The following is a 22,569-nucleotide window of genomic DNA, read 5'->3' as shown; positions in this document are numbered from 1 at the left end:
AAGTTGCAGTTTGTTTTTGTTTCCGCAGGCAGCATACAGTTCTTGCATAACTTTGATTGCATGTTTAGAACACTGATTATTTCTTGGTATACGTATTGAGTGCTGACGGCTCTTGCTTCCAGTGATTTTTTCAATTAGTTCAGTGCTTTTTTGTAAGGTTTCAATATCTGTGACAAATTCTTGAAGTCATTTTCATTGTACATCTGATCAGTAAGCCAATAATCTGTCAAGGTGTATGAAATGAATCTATATATCTTCCATCTTGTAGGTATAAGAATGAATACAAGAATAGCAAGAATGGCTCTTGAATTCCACCTTGCATTGCTAATGTTTGGAATTTTCTGAAAGTTAATCAAAGGATAGTGCCCTTTATCTTCAGAATCTAAACACTCATGTTAGATGGTACAAAAACTTCAAATCATCTCTCCATCGTGATTTATGGAGGATCTCTTCTGTTCCATAATTCTGTCCTCATAATTTTTCACCAGCTGGGATACAAATGGATACTCGATGTTTGGAGAACTAAGTTGAGAACCAAGATTTTCATCCATTATCAAACAGAGAATCCTGTCCAGAATATGATGCTGACAACTGATAAATTGTGGTTTGATAATATAGAGCTGCCAATTAGTATTTTTTGAGTTGCTACTTATGATTAGTAACGTAAATATACGGTGATTAACCCTTTCAGGGTTTCGACCGTACTAGTACGGCTTACGCGCCAGGGCTTTTGACGTACTAGTACACATAAATTCTAACGCCCTCAAATCTAGCAAGAGAAAGCTGGTAGGCCTACATATGAAAGAATGGGTCTATGTGGCCAGTGTGTGCAGTATAAAAAAAATCCTGCAGCACACAGTGCGTAATGAGAAAAAAACTTTGACCGTGTTTTTGGTTTAAAACAGCGACTTTGCACTGTATTTTCGTATGGTATTTATTGTTGTATTCTAGTTTTCCTGGTCTCATTGTATAGAATGGAAGACATATTACAGAAATTAAGATGATTTTGACTGGTTTTACAATGAAAAGTACCTTGAAATTGAGCTCAAAGTAGCAGAAATGATCGATTTTTACCAAAGTTCAAAAGTAAACAAATCATGCCAAGCGTCCAATACACGTCAACTGGTGAGTCTAATATTCTTTCACAAGTGCACTGATATTATTTATACCATTTCTACACTAATGCAGTAGTCTGCATAACAGTAAATCTTATTATTTTTGTGAGAATAAAAAACCACAGTGGAAAGCAAAAGAAATGGAAGAGGGGCGTGAGAACGTGACTAATGAACAGAGGAAATGTTATTTTAGTGCCAGGTATGTCTTTCTTGTTTATTCTGGACCCTATTTGGAAATTGGCATCTTTTGAAATTGGAAAAATTGCTAAATTCTGACCACTTTATTGGATAGTTGAAATCGGTAAATGGGTGGTTTCTTGTACTCATCCGATAGAAAAAATGGAGTTCTAGCGAAATAGTTATGATTTTCTTCAACTAGTACACTGGAATTGGCCGAAAATAGGGCTCAAAGCGGGCAAAATCGCCGTTGCATAAACATCGTCGAGACCGCTAACTTTGCGAGAGCATAATTCCGTAAGTTTTCCATCAAATTTCATACTTTTGTGTCATTATGATCGGGAAAAGATTCTCTATCTTTTCATAAGAAATTTTTTTTTTTTTTTTTAAATTTTGGTGACCCTGAGAACAAGTCTCTGAGAGGGCCTGGCGACCCTCAAAGAGTTAATATTTTTCATTAATTTGAGTTGCCAATTAGTACTTTCCTGAACTGCTACTTATGAGTAGTAATGCAGATATATACTGATTCATAGTTTTTATTTAAAGGTGGCCTTTTTTGGAAAGTGAGAGGAATTAGGGACTTTTTCATTGTTTTTAAACAAAAGTTCATCAATATATTACACAGGAGATGTTCTATTTGGAAAAAAAAGTAAAAAAGTTATATCCCTACTGTATATACATTCTCCAGTGGTTATAACAATGAATTTAGGAATTACAAGGAACACGACAGAACTGATTAGCACGTTATATAACATTCTACACAACATTTATTGAGTTGAATTATGGTTGGATTATAATTAAAGGTGGTGAGGATTCTAGTGTATTAACATATTTTGAATACATTCAATAGCTTAGAGAATAGTATAGTGTAAGTAGTGCTATTTGTGGTACATAGTAACCTATCTTGGAGAGGATACCAACTGTTGTGGACACTATTTTTGTAATGTGTTGAATGTGGGCGTTGAATTTCAAGATACTGTCAAGGCGCAGACCCAGAAACTCTCTCTCATTGTGTTTAGCAATAAGAGTACTGTTAATCATAATGTTTAGTTGGACATTAGAGATGGGCCCCGCTTTATAGCACTTCACTTTACAGTGTTTAGCTACTGCAGCAGTTTTCAGTTATATCCACTCCTCATTTATTCAGACTTCCCACAATAAATAGATTCACCAGTCACTATAAGCTAAGGACAAAAATATTTTAAGTAATGTGTGTACTGTATATGAATTTTTTTGGCCTAGCTGTATTGCTCATTTAATATATAATAGTGTAAACATATCATCAGGCTTTTATATGCATTTGAAAGTGAAAAAAAAAGTTTCACTTTACAGCAGTAGCCCAGAACCTATCCTGTTATATAAGCAGGGCCCTACAGTAACCTGGAACCTAACCTATAAAAATGGGGCCCTACAGTAGCCTGTAACCTATCATGCTATATAAGTGGGGTCCTCCTGTACTTGTACCCCAACAGAAGGTCTTGTTAGTGTTAAGTGTGAGTTTATTGCTAGTCATCCGGGTTGAAGATCTTTAAAAATTCTTCATTAACAATTTCATTGAGGGAATTTAGATTTGCATGGGAGACTTGTTTAAAAATTCCTACTTAATAACCCACATCCAATTCTGAAGTACAGTCGTGCTGTACGTCAATGGTCTACAGAGCCGACAAGTTGATAACACACTTGTGCAACATTTGGGTATATTTATTCTGGAAATGTTTTGCCTTGCGGTAGCTTCTTCAGTCCTCTCCAGAAACAGGTGGAAGAAGAGGAGTTTGGGGTAACACTGGTCAACAAATTTTGATGCTAAACACTTGAATCCCTGACCAGATTTGTCCATAGCTTTTACAAAGTTTTTCATGAGTTCCAGTTTTATGTGAAGTGGTGGTAGCAAAATTCTGTTTGGTTCAATGAGCGGTGGATGTTGAACATTTTTCATCCCAGGCTCCAATGATTGATGAGGTGGTCAGTAGGAAAATAAAATTAATATAATATGCCTCACATGCATATCAATAGCTTGCTCAGTGAATATTTATTAGTGGAACTCTGGATTTTGTATGCACCGAATATCGTACGTTTCGGATTTAGACCGCTTTTTTGGGCAAAATTTTGGTCTGGATTATGTACCGCGTGCTAGAAATCGTCCATATCAGTCGCATCCCCCTGGGCCACTCATACGTACGTGACTCACTCTTGGGCACATTAAATGTCTTATTTTAGGTTAATATAGACATTTTCATTAATCTATCTATGATATTTTCTTCAAATTATAAGAAACACGTTACATAGCATATAAACATGCAAAAGGCTGCAGTCAGAATGATAACAAATTCCCATACAGACAACACACTCCACCAATATTCAAAACACTCAACCTACTCACCATACAAAACATCCATACTTATTATTGCACTTATTACATACATAGAACACTTAACTCTGATATAAACCCTCCCCTCAAACATCTCCTTGCCAACCTCAACAGAACACATGACCATAACACAAGGCACAGATCACTCTTTGATGTTCCTCGTGTCCATCTCACGCTATGCAAAAACTCAATGCACATAAAAGGCCCTAAAATCTGGAATTCATTACCTGTAAATATAAAAGAAACACTACGTGTTTATAAATTCAAGTCTCTTCTCAAAGATCACTTACTCACCCAAAACCAAATAAGTACTGAATAACTGAACCTTATAAATTGTGTATCTTAAATGTTTCTCATAATTATATCACATAAATGTTAAACCTAAGACCCAATCTAACTTTGTTATTTTTTAACCCTTTGACTGTTTCAGGCCCCTCTCTGAAACTGTCATTCTATGTCGCCAAATATTTGAAAAAAAAAAAATTATTTTCTCTTATGGAAATGTTAGGAATATTTTTCTGAGTGTTTTAAGCCTAAAAAAAAAAAATTTTGCCATCAGTACTTACCGAGATATAGAGCCGCAAAGTTTGCAGAAAGTGACGTGCGTACGGCAACAGCGGCGACTGCCGCCCACCCGGTATTCTTTTATTTACTCTAATTCAAAGGTTTCTTGCATTTTTCAATATTTCTCTGTTCCAGGTAACTTATGTGGCCTGTGAGACCAGTGTAAGGTGCATTGTTCAAATATACACTCATTGTTTACAACACAATAACAGAACAAACTTTATCACTATTAGTTTGTGTATACACTTTGTTTACACAAACAAACAATACAAAACAATGTTTATTACTATTGTTCCATAATATATATACATATGTACAGTCACTAAACATGTTCCTAGAACTGCTGCAGCTTGTGGAACTCTTTGAAACATGGGTATATGCAGAGTGGCACTTGACACTCCTCACACATAAAACGAGTGTCTCTGCGTGTTTGTGGGCGTTTTGTGGTATGTGTACATACATAACACCTCTTCTGAGCATTTTTCTTGGCAGTAGCAGGAGGCAGTTGTATGGGGTAGTGATCACCAGGCCTGAAACGAGATGGCGTGTGTTGGTAATTTCGTGGGCGCTGGTCTATTGCAGGTGTTGTTTCTTAGTACTTGAATATTATTTGTCTGATTACTGACAAGCAAAATTCACCATATTTTGGTGTTTTGTTGGTCTTCAACTTGTATATGTTATAAGCATTTAGCATAGAGATATCAACAAGATGGAAAAAAAGTTTTATACATGTATACCACTTATAACTCTTGTGTACACAGTCTGCAAACCCAATCTGCATGTCACATTTGTCCACTAAGCACATATTGAGGTTGTAGTCCATGACAGCTGCAGGCTTTAGAATGGGTTCATTGGTCTCTCTGTTGTGCCTGCCACTGTGTACCATTTTGTTTCGGTGAACTGATGTCAACAATGTGACATCACGTTTGTCAGGTCACCGAAATGCCATGATGTCATTGGCAGCAAAGGCTTGCACCTCACCTCTGCGAGTGCCACCGTTGAACCTTGGCATATGTTTACGATTACGACGCACTGTGCCACACACGTTTGTCAAGTTCACTCGCAAGAAATCACTGAGTAAGGGGCTTGTGTACCAGTTATCAGTAAATAACATATGCCCCTTACCAAGATATGGTTCCATCATTGTTCGAACCACATCACCAGAGATACCCAACAACTTCATGGTATCTCTCAAAGTATTACTGCCAGTGTACACAATGACATCCAAAACTAGACCACTTCTGCAATCACACAGTACAAATAGCTTTATACCAAAGCGTTTCCTCTTGCTTGGTATATATTGCTTGAATGAGAGTCTTCCTTTGAATAAAATCAAGGACTCATCAATAACAAGCTTTCTGAAGGGATAAAAATACATGCAGCACTTTTGTTTCAGGTACATAAACACATTTCTTATCTTATATAACCTGTCGCTTCTGTCAGGCCTGGTTTTGTCTGAAAAGTGTAACATACATAACAGTATCAGGAAACGATTGACACCTATAGTGTCACTAAAACCTGGAGTTGAAATCAGGCGTTCTGTTGCCCAGTATGTGGTGACAGTGTGCTTATACACATGTGGCATAAGCATTATTGTGGCAAAAAACAGGTACATCTCTGCCACAGTTGTCTCCTTCCACTTGTGTAGCCGTGATTTTGGTGAGAGAATTGTATTTGCCATGGTGTAATCACAGTATGTGTTTGTTTCCCTGACAATGATGTCCATCAGGGGTTCATCGAAGAATAACTCAAAGCAGTCCAGTTCACTGGCATTGTTCCCAAGTGGATATGATGGCTTTATTCTACTTTGTGTTTCATCAAAGTCATGGGGACTGGGAACAAACTCGTCACCGTCCTGCCAATCCCAGATGCGGTCTGCTGGTAGGGTCTGGATATTGTACTGTGGTTGTGGTTGTGCAGGTTGTGGGAGTGTGGGGTCGGGTGAGGCTGGTTGTTGTGCAGAGTCAGCAGCGTGGGTAGTAGCGTGGCCCGCTGATGGTGCCACATGGGCCGTGCCACCCTCACTATCACCACCACTGCCTGCTCCCTCACTCACATCATTCATACCCATCATTACAATATCGTCATCTTCACTATCAGGTCATGGTGTAGGGCCATGGGATGTGCTCCCAGAGTTTCTCCTTCCCCTTGGAACAACATATGAAACACTACCAGACCGCATGCTATGTCGTACATACTGCCACTTCACTGGGGAATATTCACCCTCACTGTCACTAGAACTGCTTTCAGTGACCTTGAAATCACTATCACTATCACTTTCACTGCTAACATCTGGGTGTTGTACACGACCAAATAGTTTTCTCTTTCGTCCTGGTACAGGCGAACGTGAACGTGAACAAGGTGGCCCAGCACCAGAGGTGGAAGGTTGTGGGTCATCTGGGTTTTCATCACTAATTACGTTATCCTGGGCACTTTTTCCGGTAACACTCACTTCAAAACCCTGGAATTCACTGTCACTGACATTTTCATCGCTGTTAGAGCTATCACTTGGGAACAAAAGACCTCCAATCCACCGAGGAGTGAGGAACTTCTTACCGAGAGGCATGGTGAAAATGGACTAACAAGATGGCGTTCCCACAATGCACCGCTGGGTCCCAGATTTTTTTCACAGGACGCACACCGACCACTGAGACCCATTCTCTCTCATGTAGGCCTACCAGGCCTTTCCCGCTTGATTTGAAGCCACTAGAATTTGTGCGTATAAATACGTCAGAAACATTGGCTCGTAAGACGTATTTATACGTCGTAAACAGTCAAAGGGTTAAATACACTACTGAACAGAATACTCCATTCTACTGAATGTACAGCAATGCATGCAACCATATGACCTGTCTTTGTAATACATCATTTGTACTTTATTGTTATCTGTTTACAATAATGTTTTATCACTGATTACATCATTGCTTAGTTAATCTTAAGTTAATTTTAAGCCTGCCCATAATGCTATGCATACAAGTGGCTTTGGCATGCTGCTCTTACCTGTATTTTTTTGTACCTCTGTATGTTCAAATTATTAAATAAATAAATAAATGTTTATATGCTATCGAGAGGCGAGTCAGTGGAGAGAAAACATTACATTTTCTCTGGTCCAGGGTTAGAGAAAACTATATGAATCTGCGTCTGGCCCAATCACCGCCCTTAATACACTTTACATAACGCTTTAGTTTACAATTCTCGGCATGAATTATTCATTACTTCTCCCTTTGTTTATGATGGCATCTAAAGGTAGTTGTTAGAAATGATTTAACTCAGTGAACATGGTATGTGGATGATAATATGGCTGTGGGCCACAGTGTATGTAGCTGGTAGGTATGGCCCAGGTGGACTACATCCGCCTGGGACTACAAGTAAATACTACTCACCTCTTGCCCTACATTAAGACTACAAATATTTTAAAGTAAGTAATGAATGTGCTGTGTACGTATATTACTTTTTATTGTGTTTTAATGCCTAGTTCTATAAATAACTTAATATAAGTTAGTGTAAACTTGACAACCCTATGCCTGTTGTGAAATTTATTGTGGCTTTGGGGTTGTCCATGGGGTTGGATGTGAGTGGCCAGGATGTGGAAGAGTTGGTGGATGACCACAGAGAAGAGCTAACCACTGAAGAGCTGCAACACTATAGTTATTCTCCATAAAATTTATTTTTTGTTAATATTTTTGGGTGTCTGAAACGGATTAATTGGATTTACATTATTTCTTATAGAAAATATTACTTCGGTTTTCATGCGTTTCGGATTTAGACTGACCTGGAACAGATTAAGTACGAAATCCGGAGTTCTACCGTATAAGTTTAAAAAGTGTTTGGCTAAGAAAATCACCTACCTCTCACCTCAAACTATATACGTAGTACAGTGGACCCTCGACCAACGATATTAATCCGTTCCTGAGAGCTCATCGTTAATCGAAATTATCATTAGTCGAGTTAATTTTCCCCATAAGAAATAATGGAAATCAAATTAATCCGTGCAAGACAAAGTATTGAAAAAAAAAATTTACCACATGAAATATTAATTTTAATACACACAAAGTGAAGAAGACATGTACAATTACATGACACTTACCTTTATTGAAGATCTGGTGATGACTGATGGGATGGGAGGAGGGGAGAGTGTGGATGGTGTTAGTGTTTAGAAGGGGAATCCCCTTCCATTAGGACTTGAGGTGTCAAGTCCTTTTCTGGGGTTACTTCCCTTCTTCTTTTAATGCCACAAGGACCAGCTTGAGTCACTGGACCTCTGTCGCACAACATATCTGTCCATAGAGGCCTGTACCTCCCGTTCCTTTATGACATTCCTAAAGTGTTTCACAACATTGTCAGTGTCACAATTAAACACTTGTTCAGGTTTCAATTCTTCACTGTCTATGTACTCCTTGAATTCCTGTACATATTTTTCAGCTGCTTTTTGGTCCAAACTGGCAGCCTCACCATGCCTTATCACACTATGTATGCCACTACGATTCTAAAATCTCTCAAACCAACCTTTGCTGACCTTAAATTCACTCACATCACCACTAGTTGCAGGCATTTTTCTAATTAAATCCTCATGCAACTTCCTAGCCTTTTCACATATGATCGCTTGAGAGATGCTATCTCCTGCTATCTGTTTTTCGTTTATCCACATCAATAACAGTCTCTCAACATCTTCTATCACTTGCGATCTCAGTTTCGAAAACATAGTTGCACCTTTGGCAAGAACAGCTTCCTTGATTGCCGTTTTCTTGGCCGCAATAATAGCGATGGTTGATTGGGGTTTTGTGTACAACCTGGCCAGCTCGGAGACACACTCCACTTTCATACTTAGCAATGATCTCTTTCTTCATATCCATAGTAATTCTCACCCTTTTTGCTGTAGGGATGGCACTAGAAGCTTTCTTGGGGCCCATGGTGACTTATTTTGCAGGTGCAATCACTAAAAACGCTGCGATAATATGAAATGTTTTGATTGTATGTTTGGATGGGACCGCGGTGGCTGGCTGGCTTGTAAACACTGGCCACAAGTGGACGTGTCTCAGACAGAACGAATCGTGTTGGTCGAGTTTTTTAGCGCTAGTCGAGGCAAAATTTTTGCGTTAAAATGTATCGCTAGTTGGATTTAACGTTAGACGATGCCATCGTTGGTCGAGGGTCCATTGTACTTGTACATCACAACCATCTTCTATGACTGCTGGAACAATAATGAAGGGTACCGAGACTGTAAGTGTGGTAAGAAACACACTGCCGCAAGCCTGTTGGAACCTGTTGTGACACATAGGTGTATATTGAAAAGTAGTGCTAACAAACTATTTTAACCATGATATTCATTATTAGTGACGTAAAATTGGAAATTGCTACTCTGGGTCTCAGAAGCATTTTGCTTGTTGACCAATGATCAGTCTCTCTTCCTGGAGTCGTGTTCAGTCCATCAATCAACTTCTGAGAAATGCGTCGTTAGGCGATTTCGTTGTGGAGTGTATTTACACAAACCTAGATGGTATAGTCTACTACACACCTAGGCCATATCGTATGGCCTACTACACACCTAGGCTAAATGGTATGGCCTACTACACACCTAGGCTATATGGTATGGCCTACTACACACCTAGGCTATATGGTATGGCCTCCTACACACCTAGGCTATATGGTATGGCCTACTACACACCTAGGCTATATGGTATGGCCTACTACACACCTAGGCTATATGGTATGGCCTACTACACACCTAGGCTATATGGTATGGCCTACTACACACCTAGGCTATATGGTATGGCCTCCTACACACCTAGGCTATATGGTATGGCCTACTACACACCTAGGCTATATGGTATGGCCTACTACACACCTAGGCTATATGGTATGGCCTACTACACACCTAGGCTATATGGTATGACCTACTACACACCTAGGCTATATGGTATGGCCTCCTACACACCTAGGCTATATGGTATGGCCTACTACACACCTAGGCTATATGGTATGGCCTACTACACACCTAGGCTATATGGTATGGCCTACTACACACCTAGGCTATATGGTATGGCCTACTACACACCTAGGCTATACGGTATGGCCTACTACACACCTAGGCTATACGGTATGGCCTACTACACATGTAGGCTACATGGTATGGCCTACTACACATCTAGGCTATATAATGTGGCCTACTACACACCCAGGCTATATGGTATGGTCTACTACACACCTAGGCTATACGGTATGGCCTACTACACACCTAGGCTATACGGTATGGCCTACTACACACCTAGGCTACATGGTATGGCCTACTACACACCTAGGCTACATGGTATAACCTGCTACACACCTAGGCTATATGGTATAGCCTACTACACACCTAGGCTATATGGTATAGCCTACTACACACCTAGACTATATGGTATAGCCTACTACACACATAGACTATATGGTATAGCCTACTACACACCTAGGCTATATGGTATAGCCTACTACACACCTAGGCTATATGGTATAGCCTACTACACACCTAGGCTATATGGTATAGCCTACTACACACCTAGGCTATATGGTATAGCCTACTACACACCTAGGCTACATGGTATAGCCTACTACACACCTAGGCTATATGGTATAGCCTACTACACACCTAGGCTATATGGTATAGCCTACTACACACCTAGGCTATATGGTATAGCCTACTACACACTGGAAATAAGTCACTCTGACTTTTTTGGGTTATCCTAGGTTCTCTACACATATGCTGCTATGTATGATAATTCTATGTAACTGTATTGTGTATACCTGAATAAATTTACTTACTTACTTATAGCCTACTACACACCTAGGCTATATGGTATAGCCTACTACACACCTAGGCTATATGGTATAGCCTACTACACACCTAGGCTATATGGTATAGCCTTCTACACATCTAGGCAATATGGTACCTTATACCTTTGATATACCTTTGAAGAATTTCGAGAGTATATCTACTCTCTGAGCCCAGCCATGGGCCAGGCTCATCTGGTGCTTGCCTGGTCAACCAGGCTATTGCTGCTGGAGGCCCGCTGCCCCACATATCTATCACAGCCTGGTTGATCTGGCACCTGGTGAAGATATAGCCTACTACACACCTAGGCTATATGGTATAGCCTACCACAGACCTAGGCTATATGGAATAGCCTACTACACACCTAGGCTACATGAAATAGCCTACTGCACACCTAGGCTATATGAAATAGCCTACTACACACCTAGACTACATGCTGTACCTTTATTTCTTTGCGTAGTATACAATGTGTAATTTACACGTGACAAAATACTGTTAAGCACAAAGTCCGCCACAGCAAGTCCTTGACTTACAAACATGTTGGGAATCTTCTGTATTGTGTATCATTATTATATATTATTATACACAATACAGGAGGTCCCCAACAAGTTTTTAAGTCGAGGTCTTACTGTACATAAAACATAGTAAATACACATTTAAGACACATGTGCAACAGTTGGGTATCTTTATTGTTGAAATGTTTTTGCCTACACAGTAGGTTTCTTCAGTCAAATACAGAGGTAACAGGTGTAGTAGTTAAATGAAGATGTAATCAGTCCATCCACCTTGGAGATATGAGGTGGTCAGTCCCTGTACAAAGGACATCTTCCATTCATCATCACGTAACTACAAGTTATGTGTGAGAATGGTTGGATTCCAGATGAACCTGCCTTCTTCCACTACTGGATCCTGTCCCTTACAATGTCTTCCAGATCTTTCACCTCACCTTCGACACTATTTACGACTCCGTTCTCATGCTTCAGCTTCATACTGTTCCAGACCATGGAGATGAACTCTCCAACCTTAGGGACTGACCACTTCAAATACTATTTCTCCAAGGTTGATGGACTAATTACATCATCTTCATTTCACTACTACACCTGCTGCCTCTGTATTTGACTGAAGAAGTCTGTGTAAGAGGAATGTTGCAACAATAAAGATACCCAACTGTTGTTGCACGTGTCTTAATCAACTTGTCAGTATTGTATACCATTTTCAACATAGTAAATACAGTAAGGCCCCCATATCCACACCACAGGACATACGCTCCAAGGACCTGCCATGGATACCAAAACCACAGATAGCATCAAACCCTATATATAGTCATATACATAGCTATTACAAAGTTTAATTGTTAAATTATGCACAATAAGTGGAGAATTATCACTTTTTCACTGATGGGAAGCACTTCACAGCTTCTCTTATACTTTGAACAACTGTCACCTTCTCTACTTTTGTAGTTTGGGGCCATTATTATGCAAAATTAAGAGGTATTTTGGGGCCACAGTAAAACATGGATAACTGAAACCACTGATACTGAATCAGTGGATATGGGAGGTTCGACTGTATATACATACATTAGTCTGCCCAAAATTCATCGCATGCTAGTACGTAGCTTTATTTTGTGTCTAACATATTCTATTATATGTAATAAGATCACAGTAAGCAGGTGATATCACAATGTGCAAAATAACTAGTGAAAAAATAGTGAATTCCAATTGTTTTATGATTTCTTACATTATGATGGAAATAAGTCACTTTGACTGTTTTTTTGGAGTTATCCTGGTCAATTTATACATATGTTACTATGCAATAAGATTGCAGTAAGCAGATAATATCACAATATGCAAAATAACCAGTGAAAAAATAGTGAATTTCCAAGTGCTTTTGTGATTTCTCACATTATCAAGGACCTGTTTTTTATAATGTGAGAAATCACAAAAGCACTTGGAAATCTACTATTATTTTCACAGTGGTTGTTTTGCATACTGTCATATCACTTATTTACAGTGAGCTTATTGCATAGTTACATATACAGTAGTGCCCTGGTATCCACGGGGGATACCTTCCAAGAACTACAATGGATGCCAGAAACTGTGGATAGTAGCGAACCCCATATACGTGTAAGTCCTATACATGCCTATTATAAAGTTTAATTGATAAATTATGTAAAATAAGTGGAGAATTACCACTTTTTCACTGATGGGAAGCACTTCACAGCTTCTCTTAGAATTTGAACAAATGTCACCACTACTTTTGCAAAATGGGACCATTATTAAGAAAAATTATGGCTTATTTTCATTCCATGGTAAACCACGGATAACTGAAACCACAGAAACCGAACCCATGGATATGGGGGCTCTACTGTATTAATGCAATTGTTGGAGTGACGGCCCAGTGGTTAGAGAGTCATAAATTTTTACTTGCTACCCATGAAGTGGGCTAAAATAACACAGGCTTGATCCCTGGCTAGCCACAGTTTGTTAATAGCAACATGTGTGTAAATTGACCAGGATAACCCAGAAAAAGTCAGCCAAAATGGTTTATTTCCATCAGAATGTGAGAAATCACAAAAGCGCTTGATAATTCACTATTTTTTTCCCCCTGGGGTTATTTTGCATGTGATAACAATTGTATACTGTGATCTTACTGCATTGCAACAAACGTGTAAATTGACCAGGATAAACCATAAAAAAAAGCCAGTCAAAGTGACTTATTTCATTATTTTTTTCACTAGTTACATATTTTGATATCACCTGCTTACTGTGATCTTACTGCACGTAATAAAATAGTGTTAGGTGCAAAATAAAGCTACTAGCATATAGTGCATTACTAGAAGACTAATCCTAGTGCTTAAAATCCACTTAGCAACTAAACACAGATTATTAACTAGGAGTTTTTCCAATACGTCTCCCACCCTAATCAAGATTCCCTCGAGAAGGACCCCAACAGAAATACAGCAAGTCCTCGACTTACAAACACGGTGAAAATCTTCTGTATTGTGTATATTATTATATACAGGAGGTCCCCAATGTGTTCATAAATCGAGGACCAACTAAGTCACTGACTTTTATGGGGTTATTCAAGGCAATTTACACTGTGTATGATAGTTGTACTTATGTGTACCTGTGCCTAACTTAACCTAACCAACTTAACATTACTAGCTAACTAATTAGCTCAACTAGCTAGCTGCACAACAGAAAATCTTAGTACTGGGGTCGTTGCAATATCAACACAATGCTACGGCCAAACCACAAATTGAAATCATTTTTGAAATTCGTGTTAGAAAAATATATTAAATCTAAATAATTTTTGAAATTTGTTAGAAATAATATATTAAATTTAAATTGTTTCTAAATTCCTGCTGTTAAAAAAAATTTATATATTAAAATTGTATTTTGTGTAATAAATTTTTATTACTTTCACAGGGAGCTCTAAACTGGTATGAGACACAAGATTACTGCATATAGGGAGAGCTCTAAACTGGCATGGAATGCTATATATCCACATGGAGCTCTAAATCCACATGGGACAATATCCATGGTGAGCTCTAAACCCTCATGACCCACAAAACGCCCCCGGGGGTGAGCTCTAAACCCTCATGTCTTCCACAACACCCCCCCAGGGGCATCTCTAAACCCTCACATCCCCCAGGGAGCTCTAAACCCCTCATGTCCCCCCATAACACCCCAAGGGGAGCGCTAAACCCTCTCGTCACCCCACACACCTTAAGGGGGAGCTCTAAACCCTCACGTCCCCCCGTACACCCACGAGAGATCTAAACTCTCACGTCCCCCCACCACCCCCCAGGGGAGCTCTAAACCCTCATCTCCCCCCACAACACCCCCAGGGGAGCTCTAAACCCCTCACGTCCCTCCATATCCCCCGGGGGAGCGCTAAACCCACATGTCCCAATAATAGCCTCACTGGGGACGGGACCTTGACTCACTAGTCATGACCTATTTTACCCTCCCCCACTCCCCCTGACCCCCTTAATGAGGGGCCCCATACCCAGGAATATACCCATGGGGCACCCCTCCAAATCCCCCCCATGAACGGGGGCGTAGCTCCCCTGGACAACCCAGGGGGAGCAAATATCACAAAATTTCCCCGTGGGGTGAGGGCGCCCAAGACCCGACTTGCCGCCATATAAACCCCATTTTTACCTGTGGGCCGCCATTTAACTTGGGTTTCTTGGTGCCACAGCATCCGGCGGACATTATATGAGGGTGTGGGAGGCAGGTGGCCCCGTGGTAGAGCAGCTGGGGGTAGATAATGGACCAAGAAACAGCCACGACCCGACACCTTAACTTTCCTCCTCACAGCTGATCCCTACAGTCAGCCTCTTCACCTCAACCAACATAAATATTGCCCATTTTAACCCATTTACGCCCATTTTGACCTATTTTTACCCACCTAGGTACATGTGCCAACTCACAATCTATAATTTCGCGCCTTAAAAAACGAAAAAAGTGGGGTATTAAGGGAGAAAATGGTAAAAATAAGGGATTTTTCGGGAGTAAGTGAACGCGGCCTCTTTGTGTCTACAACCTTTCATTTCCTGCAGAAAATAGGTCATGTGGGAACTAATTGGTTATAGGACTATTCCAAGGCCTATAGCCACCCTTCATGAGACAAACTCGCCTATTTTCACCCCTCTGCACCGCCTGGTAGGCCTACCTCGCCCCCAAAACAGCAAAATAATTGGAAAAACAGAGTCTCCTGTGGGTACAATTTCCCCTGAATTTCTCCGAGGATTACTTTGTCTAAATTCCCACCATAGGTCTATTTAAAAGGTCTAGTAAAGGCTCTTTCCAGCTGCGATAGGCCAGTTTTAATTTATATATCTATTAACTGGCGTAAAAATTTACTTATGATCCGAAATTTTTTTGAAAAGTATAAAAATTTTAGGCTCTGTACAAAATTGTTTTTTAGGCCTTGTGTAGGCAGAATATATATTATTTTTACGTTTTATGTGCGTAGAATAATTATTTTTAGGCTTTTTGAACGAAAAATACTTGAGTTTGTATCCCTGAAGGTATACCTGGAGGTATCACTAGGGTATCCCTGAAGTATCACTAAGGTATTCCTGAAGGTATCAGTGAAGGTATACCTGATGGTATCAGTAAATGTATATATATATATATATAGATAAAAAGGCTTCAAGGAAGAATATTTGGATTTCTTCCTGAAGCCATTTGAATATTCCACTTCCCCTACCACCCCATCTTTTAAACTATTTTTTTTTTACCAATAGGAATATTTTATTACATAATATGGCACAGAAGATTTAAGAGATACATTGTTGATATAAAGGTGGCATATATATATATATATATATATATATATATATATATATATATATATACATATATATACATATATACATATACATATACATATATATATATACATGTTGTTACGTGTGTATCACCGATTATAAAGCGAAAATCTCATCCAGCTCCTCAGAGCTGGGGCGTGTGCCCAAAATGCAGCATGCATTACCCCTTTGAACAGCCGCGCTGAGCCGCTGGAACAGAAAACTAGCTGCCCTGGGATCCCTAGTTACCCTGATGAGTCTTTTTCCCAGCTCCTTAAGGAAATTAGATGCACTCTTTCCCCATGAGCCAAGGGTCTCTGAGCCTATGGGAACAAACATATAATGATGGGCAAGTTCTCCATATTTTCTAGACTTTTGGGACTCCCTAAAGCTGGCAGCTGCCCTTCCTTCCTCCCTGGTGTATTGGAGATAGGTATCAGCCAAGGTAGATGCACATGTATAGTCCCACACCACCTGCTTCCCATCTGTCCAGGCTTGAAGGGTGATACCATCTGGACGCTTCTGGCTGCCATCAGATCTGCATAGTTGGGGTGGCTCCCTTACTGCTGGGCATCCAGCTGTTGTGAGGCTCCTCTTGATAATGTTATTAACCTCCTCATGTCTTGCAATCTTTCCCTCGGATTTACGGCACACAAGACCATGGTACCCGAATCGGTCTGCTGCTTCACTGCCACAAATACACCTGTGTTCGGCGAGAATAGGGGCGGCAAGTCGAAGGGCAACACCGATGCGGATGGTCTGTGGGTCGAGGCGTGTGCCAAGGCTGGAGTTGGGAACAGCCAACAGAAAGTCCCCAGCATGAGGGGCTCTCACTGCCAGCAGGCGGGCTCTATCCTTCCCTGACACACTCTGAAGCATCGTTGAGGCTATATTTTCCACTATTGGACCATCCCAGTGCGATTGTTTGTAGTTGTTGGGGGGAGCAGGTCTGGTTTCTGAGCCCGTTAGATTATCCCAGATCATTGCTCCGTCAATGAATTTTTGGTCCTGGGCTCCAATCTTGTCCCTAAGATGTTCAGGGAGAATCGCTGCTACAAGCTCTCTGGATGCAATACACGAGGACAGAAAAGCAGGTAACGCAATCTGTGATGACTTGCGGACACCAATGCCTCCTAGTCTGACTGGAAGTGTAGCTTGGTTCCACTGCCCGTCTTCTAGAGTAAGGTTAAGTACTTTCGTAAAAATCTGCCTCAGAATACTGTCATATTCGTGCAGTATAGGGTTATCATATGAAGGTGCACATCTTAGGAAATATGTCAACCTGGGCAGACTCAAGCACTTTGTGAGAAGGTACAAGGCATCGTGGGTGTCCAGATTGCCTATTCGTTGTTCCATTCTCCTTAACTCTTCCAATTTCTTCCTGAGAATTGTGTCAATGGCATTGCTTCCCAAAGGTGCTCCTAGCAAGACACTATTTGTGGGAGCAATGACTGCTGCTCCTGGTAGTTTTGATCTCACTGCATTTATCACTTGTTGACTGACTGAGATGATTTCACATTTGGATGGATTCAGTATGAGACCCATTTCCTGTCCCCGTGTCATTACCTGTGTAAGGTCATGTAGGAGGGACTCCTTTGTACCTGCTAGTGTGCCATCATCTAGGAACCAGATGTTTAGCTCGCTGGTCAGTCTGACTGTGATTTCCCTAACTGCAATACAGAAGAGAAATGGTGCAAGAGGATCTCCTTGTTGGACACCCTCTGATGATGTGATTTCATGCTCTCCAAAGAGAAGCATTGATTCCTTGCTATACCCAGCTGAAACAAAAGGGAAGAGACCAGGGAAATGTTCTTGTACTGCTGCTAATACCACGTCTCTTTTCAGGAGATTGAACGCATTCTTGAAATCTAATTTTACCACTGCATTGTCCTCAGGCAGGTTGTTGATATATGCCCTTGTTGCATGAACCGCTGCTTCACTTCCTTGAGAGACCCCAAAGCCAAGCTGGTTTGGTTGAAGCATCATGGCTGCCTGTGCACGAATACTTCGGACAGCAGCTTTGGATACGAGGCGGCGTAACGTGTTGCCTACTGCAATTGGCCGAATTCCTCCATCCTTCTTTTTAAGTGCACAAAGTGTTGCACCAAAAAAGAAAGGTCTAATTTCATCAGGAATCAGACCAGCCAAGGAATTGTTGACGAACCTTGTGATCTCTGAAAGCAGTGTCTCTGCAATTTCCCCATATATATATATATATATATATATATATATATATATATATATATATATATATATATATATATATATATGATGAAGCCACTGTGTGGCGAAACGTTTCCTCAATAAAGATACCCAAGAGTTAAAAAAAAAAAATATATATATATATATATATATATATATATATATATATATATATATATATATATATATATATATATATATATATATATGAAGGTATACCTGAAGGTATCAGCAAAGGTATATATACGAAGGTATACCTGCAGGTATCAGTAAAGGTATACATACCATCAGGTATACCTGGAGGTATACCCTACTCTCTGATACCTTACTGACGTCCTCAACAGCAGTAGACAGGGCTATCACCACCTTCCATGAGTATCCCGTAGCTCTACTGGTGGTTTACCTGGAGAGAGTTCCGGGGGTCAACGCCCCCGCGGCCCGGTCCGCGACCAGGCCTCCTGGTGGATCAGAGCCTGATCAACCAGGCTGTTGCTGCTGGCTGCACGCAAACCAACGTACGAGCCACAGCCCGGCTGGTCAGGAACCGACTTTAGGTGCTTGTCCAGTGCCAGCTTGAAGACTGCCAGGGGTCTGTTGGTAATCCCCCTTATGTGTGCTGGGACTTATATATAGGATAATACTGATGATATTGATATTGATTATGTCTGTTTGTTATTTAGTAAGTTTTTTCATTTTGCTGAGAAATTGAATACTATCCCTGGACTTTTATAATGGAACCAAACTCGTATAAACTATCCATTTTAAGTTGGAATATTGCGTCACTTAGAAAAAGATTTTCTGACCTGCATCATAAAGTAACCACTGAATCCATTGATATTGTGTGTCTACAAGAGTACAGAGTCCCTGAAAAATCCCAACCCTCTAAATTGCCATCGTTTGTTGCATATAACCTCAAATCTACTATCTCTTGTGTTCTATATATTAAAAAATCACTTCCCCATCAACTTCTTGCACATAAGAAAACAGAGGGGCTACAATATCACGGTGTTAGGATTTATATTGGGAACTCTGCTCTCAACATATTTAACTTGTACGCTCCTGCTGATAAGTTTAATTACTTGGAGCTCCCAACTTGTGCTCAGTCTGAACCTACTCTCATTATTGGTGATTATAATGCAAGACACAAAAGCATTGGAAACTCTCAGTTTGGTAATCGTAATGGCAATCAACTGTTGTCACTCTTAAACAGTCATGATAATGTGCAAATTGTAGGTGACCTTGAACCCACACATATCTATGGAGGTGTCCTTGATCTGTGCCTGGGCTTCAACATTACTTCTGCCAGCTGTGAGTCTTCTATTGTAACAGATATAGCGTCTGATCATTTCCCAAGGCTAACCTCTCTAGATATTGGTAATACTATTCTCCCTGGTGGGATATTCAAACGGAAACGTCTTAATGTTTCCCCTGATCAACATGATGACTTTGTTGCACATGTGACTGACTGGTATAATTCCTATGAGTGTACCTCTGTCGAGACTTTTAACAATGACCTTGTGAGCAGTATTCAGAACTTCTTAGAGCCGCCTCTGAAACCTCCTACTACTCTAAATCCAAATGACTTCCATAATAATCATAAGTCTTATAAAAACCATACCTATTACAATGATTCTAAACTTCGAATATTGAAACGTACTGCTCGCAGACTAGGCCTAGCCTATAGAAACCATCGTACCCCTGAAATGCTGAGCCTCTTCCAAACTGCCCTTGCTGCTGCCAGAGAGCGTATGACAGAGCTGCGGCAAACAGACTGGGAACAATTTGTCAACGGTCTTAATGCTCACACCCCACTTAGCCGGGCATGGAGGGACATAAATAGAATTAAGGGTAACAGAACTGGGCAGATCGCGCACCCTCATCCCTTGCATAGGGCGAATGAGTTAGTCAGTGCTTGGGCTGCTACATCTAGCTATGACAGTCTTCCCAGTACCACACAGGCGAAATTATTGGACAAATATGATGCAAGGGAGAGACTTGTTTGCTTTATGCTCAGCAAGGCAGATGACTGCAACATTCCTTTCACAAAATTATGAACTTGATGCAGCACTAACTAAGGGCAACTCCACGTCGCCTGGTGAGGATGGTATTACTTACAACATACTCAGATTGCTGTGTCGAGTACCAGGTAATCCTTTACTTGAATTATATAACATGAGTTATGTCACTGGGGAACTCCCTAAATCATGGACCAATAGCCTCATTATTCCCATTCCGAAGCCCAATCAACAAAACTCATTTCGCTCAATATCCCTTACTAGCTGCTTGTGTAAAACATTCGAAAGGATGATTCTTAATCGTCTTATGCACAGAATTAAGGAATTCTTGTCACCCCGGTTGCATGGCTTCATGCATGGAAGGAGTGTGCATCATTGCATTACCACCTTTCTCACTCTGCACACTGACAGCTCATACGCTACGTTCCTTGACCTTAAATCCGCTTTTGATGTAGCCAACCGACATGTAATCATTAGTGAACTTGCCAGAATGGATGTTGGAGGATGGCTTCTCCGCTGGATTAAAGGTTACCTGTCCAACAGAAAGTCGTCTGTGTTGTTCCAGGGACATAGAAGTGTAACTAAAGATTTTGAATTAGGAACCCCACAGGGAGGTGTGCTTAGTCCCACACTTTTCAACATTTTGATTAATGCCTTACTTAATGCCATGCCTAGCCAGCCCCATCATTATATGGTTAGTTTTGCTGATGACAATGATTCACACCACCGGATTCTCCAACACCCAAAACATTCTTAATCATGTACTAGCCTCGTGTCAGGACCTGGGGTTAATAATCTCAGGGGATAAAACAAAGATACTCAACAGGCGTCCTCCTCGACAGAGAGGCACAGTTCGTCAGATCCAGTTGCATGATGGGTTTCTTCTAGAATATGTAAGCAGATACAGGTATCTGGGCTTTGAGGTTCCACTACTTGGACCTGTTGTAACGAGACTTTGTCGCCAATACAAAGAAAGGCTGAGAGCACTTAGAGTTGTGGCAGGTTTTCATCCCAGGTATGGTGCTAATGTTAAAATTGTGAAAATGATGTATCTTGCTTATATTAGATCATTGGTTGATTATGCGGCGCCACTACTTGCACTCGTGTCTGACTGGAAGCTTGGAGGGCTGGAAAAACTGCAAAACGAAGCAATGAGGATCATCCTAGGATGCCCTCGTACTGCCAAAATTTTAAATATGCGGAAAGAACTTAATATTCCAAGCATTAGAGATCGTGTTACTGAAAGAAATATCCTTATTGGGGTCAATATGCTTAGGCTAGCCCATTCAAACCCCTGCACAGAAGCCCTCCAAACTTTCCTTAGCACTGGTGAACATCCTTCCAGATGGATCGAAAAAACTGGAACCGACCTCCGCATGAACCAGCTACATGATCTATATCAAGTTAGACAACAGAGACATTTCCCTGCTCCTGGTGGCTAAAGCTCCCGCTTCACACACGGAGAGCCCGGGTTCGATTCCCGGCGGGTGGAAACATTTCGACACGTTTCCTTACACCTGTTGTCCTGTTCACCTAGCAGCAAATAGGTACCTGGGTGTTAGTCGACTGGTGTGGGTCGCATCCTGGGGGACAAGATTAAGGACCCCAATGGAAATAAGTTAGACAGTCCTCGATGACGCACTGACTTTCTTGGGTTATCCTGGGTGGCTAACCCTCCGGGGTTAAAAATCCGAACGAAATCTTATCTTATCTTATCTTATCTTACCCCATTCCAAACTACCATTCCTCCATTTCCCCCCAAAGCTTCGTCTTGAAGCCAAACATGATGCCTTAAGCTGTATTGATAACTTAGTCACACAGAACACTCTTTCACAAATTATTTACGTCGATGGTTCTGTTCACCAGTCCACTGGTGCAGCTGGTAGTGCTGCTGTTGTCACACAGAGTGATGGCTCTCATAAAGAAATTGGAGCACGCATCAATAACTGAGCCTCTACCCTTCAAACAGAACTGTTTGCCATACTCCTTGCACTCAAATG

At 40.7% G+C, this 22,569-nt stretch overlaps 1 protein-coding gene across 5 annotated transcripts in view; it reads right to left on the bottom strand.

Annotated features, from left to right (window-relative positions):
* LOC128704721 (uncharacterized protein CG5902) overlaps positions 1-15,766 on the bottom strand; it is a 107,905-nt gene extending 92,139 nt beyond the window's left edge. For 2 of the 5 annotated variants that reach the window (XM_053799870.2, XM_053799866.2), the window contains exon 1: positions 15,199-15,386. In XM_053799870.2, the coding sequence (XP_053655845.1) occupies positions 15,199-15,252 (54 nt within the window). In that variant the 5' untranslated portion in view covers positions 15,253-15,386. Of the gene's footprint in view, positions 1-15,198; positions 15,387-15,448; positions 15,573-15,712 lie in introns of those variants that run through there. The other 3 variants (XM_070092771.1, XM_070092778.1, XM_053799877.2) reach the window with 3 other exon arrangements.
* Between the last annotated feature and the right edge of the window lie 6,803 nt (positions 15,767-22,569).

Source organism: Cherax quadricarinatus, chromosome 3, assembly GCF_038502225.1.
Source record: "Cherax quadricarinatus isolate ZL_2023a chromosome 3, ASM3850222v1, whole genome shotgun sequence".
Taxonomy (NCBI): Eukaryota; Metazoa; Arthropoda; class Malacostraca; order Decapoda; family Parastacidae; genus Cherax; species Cherax quadricarinatus.
This window is presented reverse-complemented; position numbering and strand designations above follow the sequence as displayed.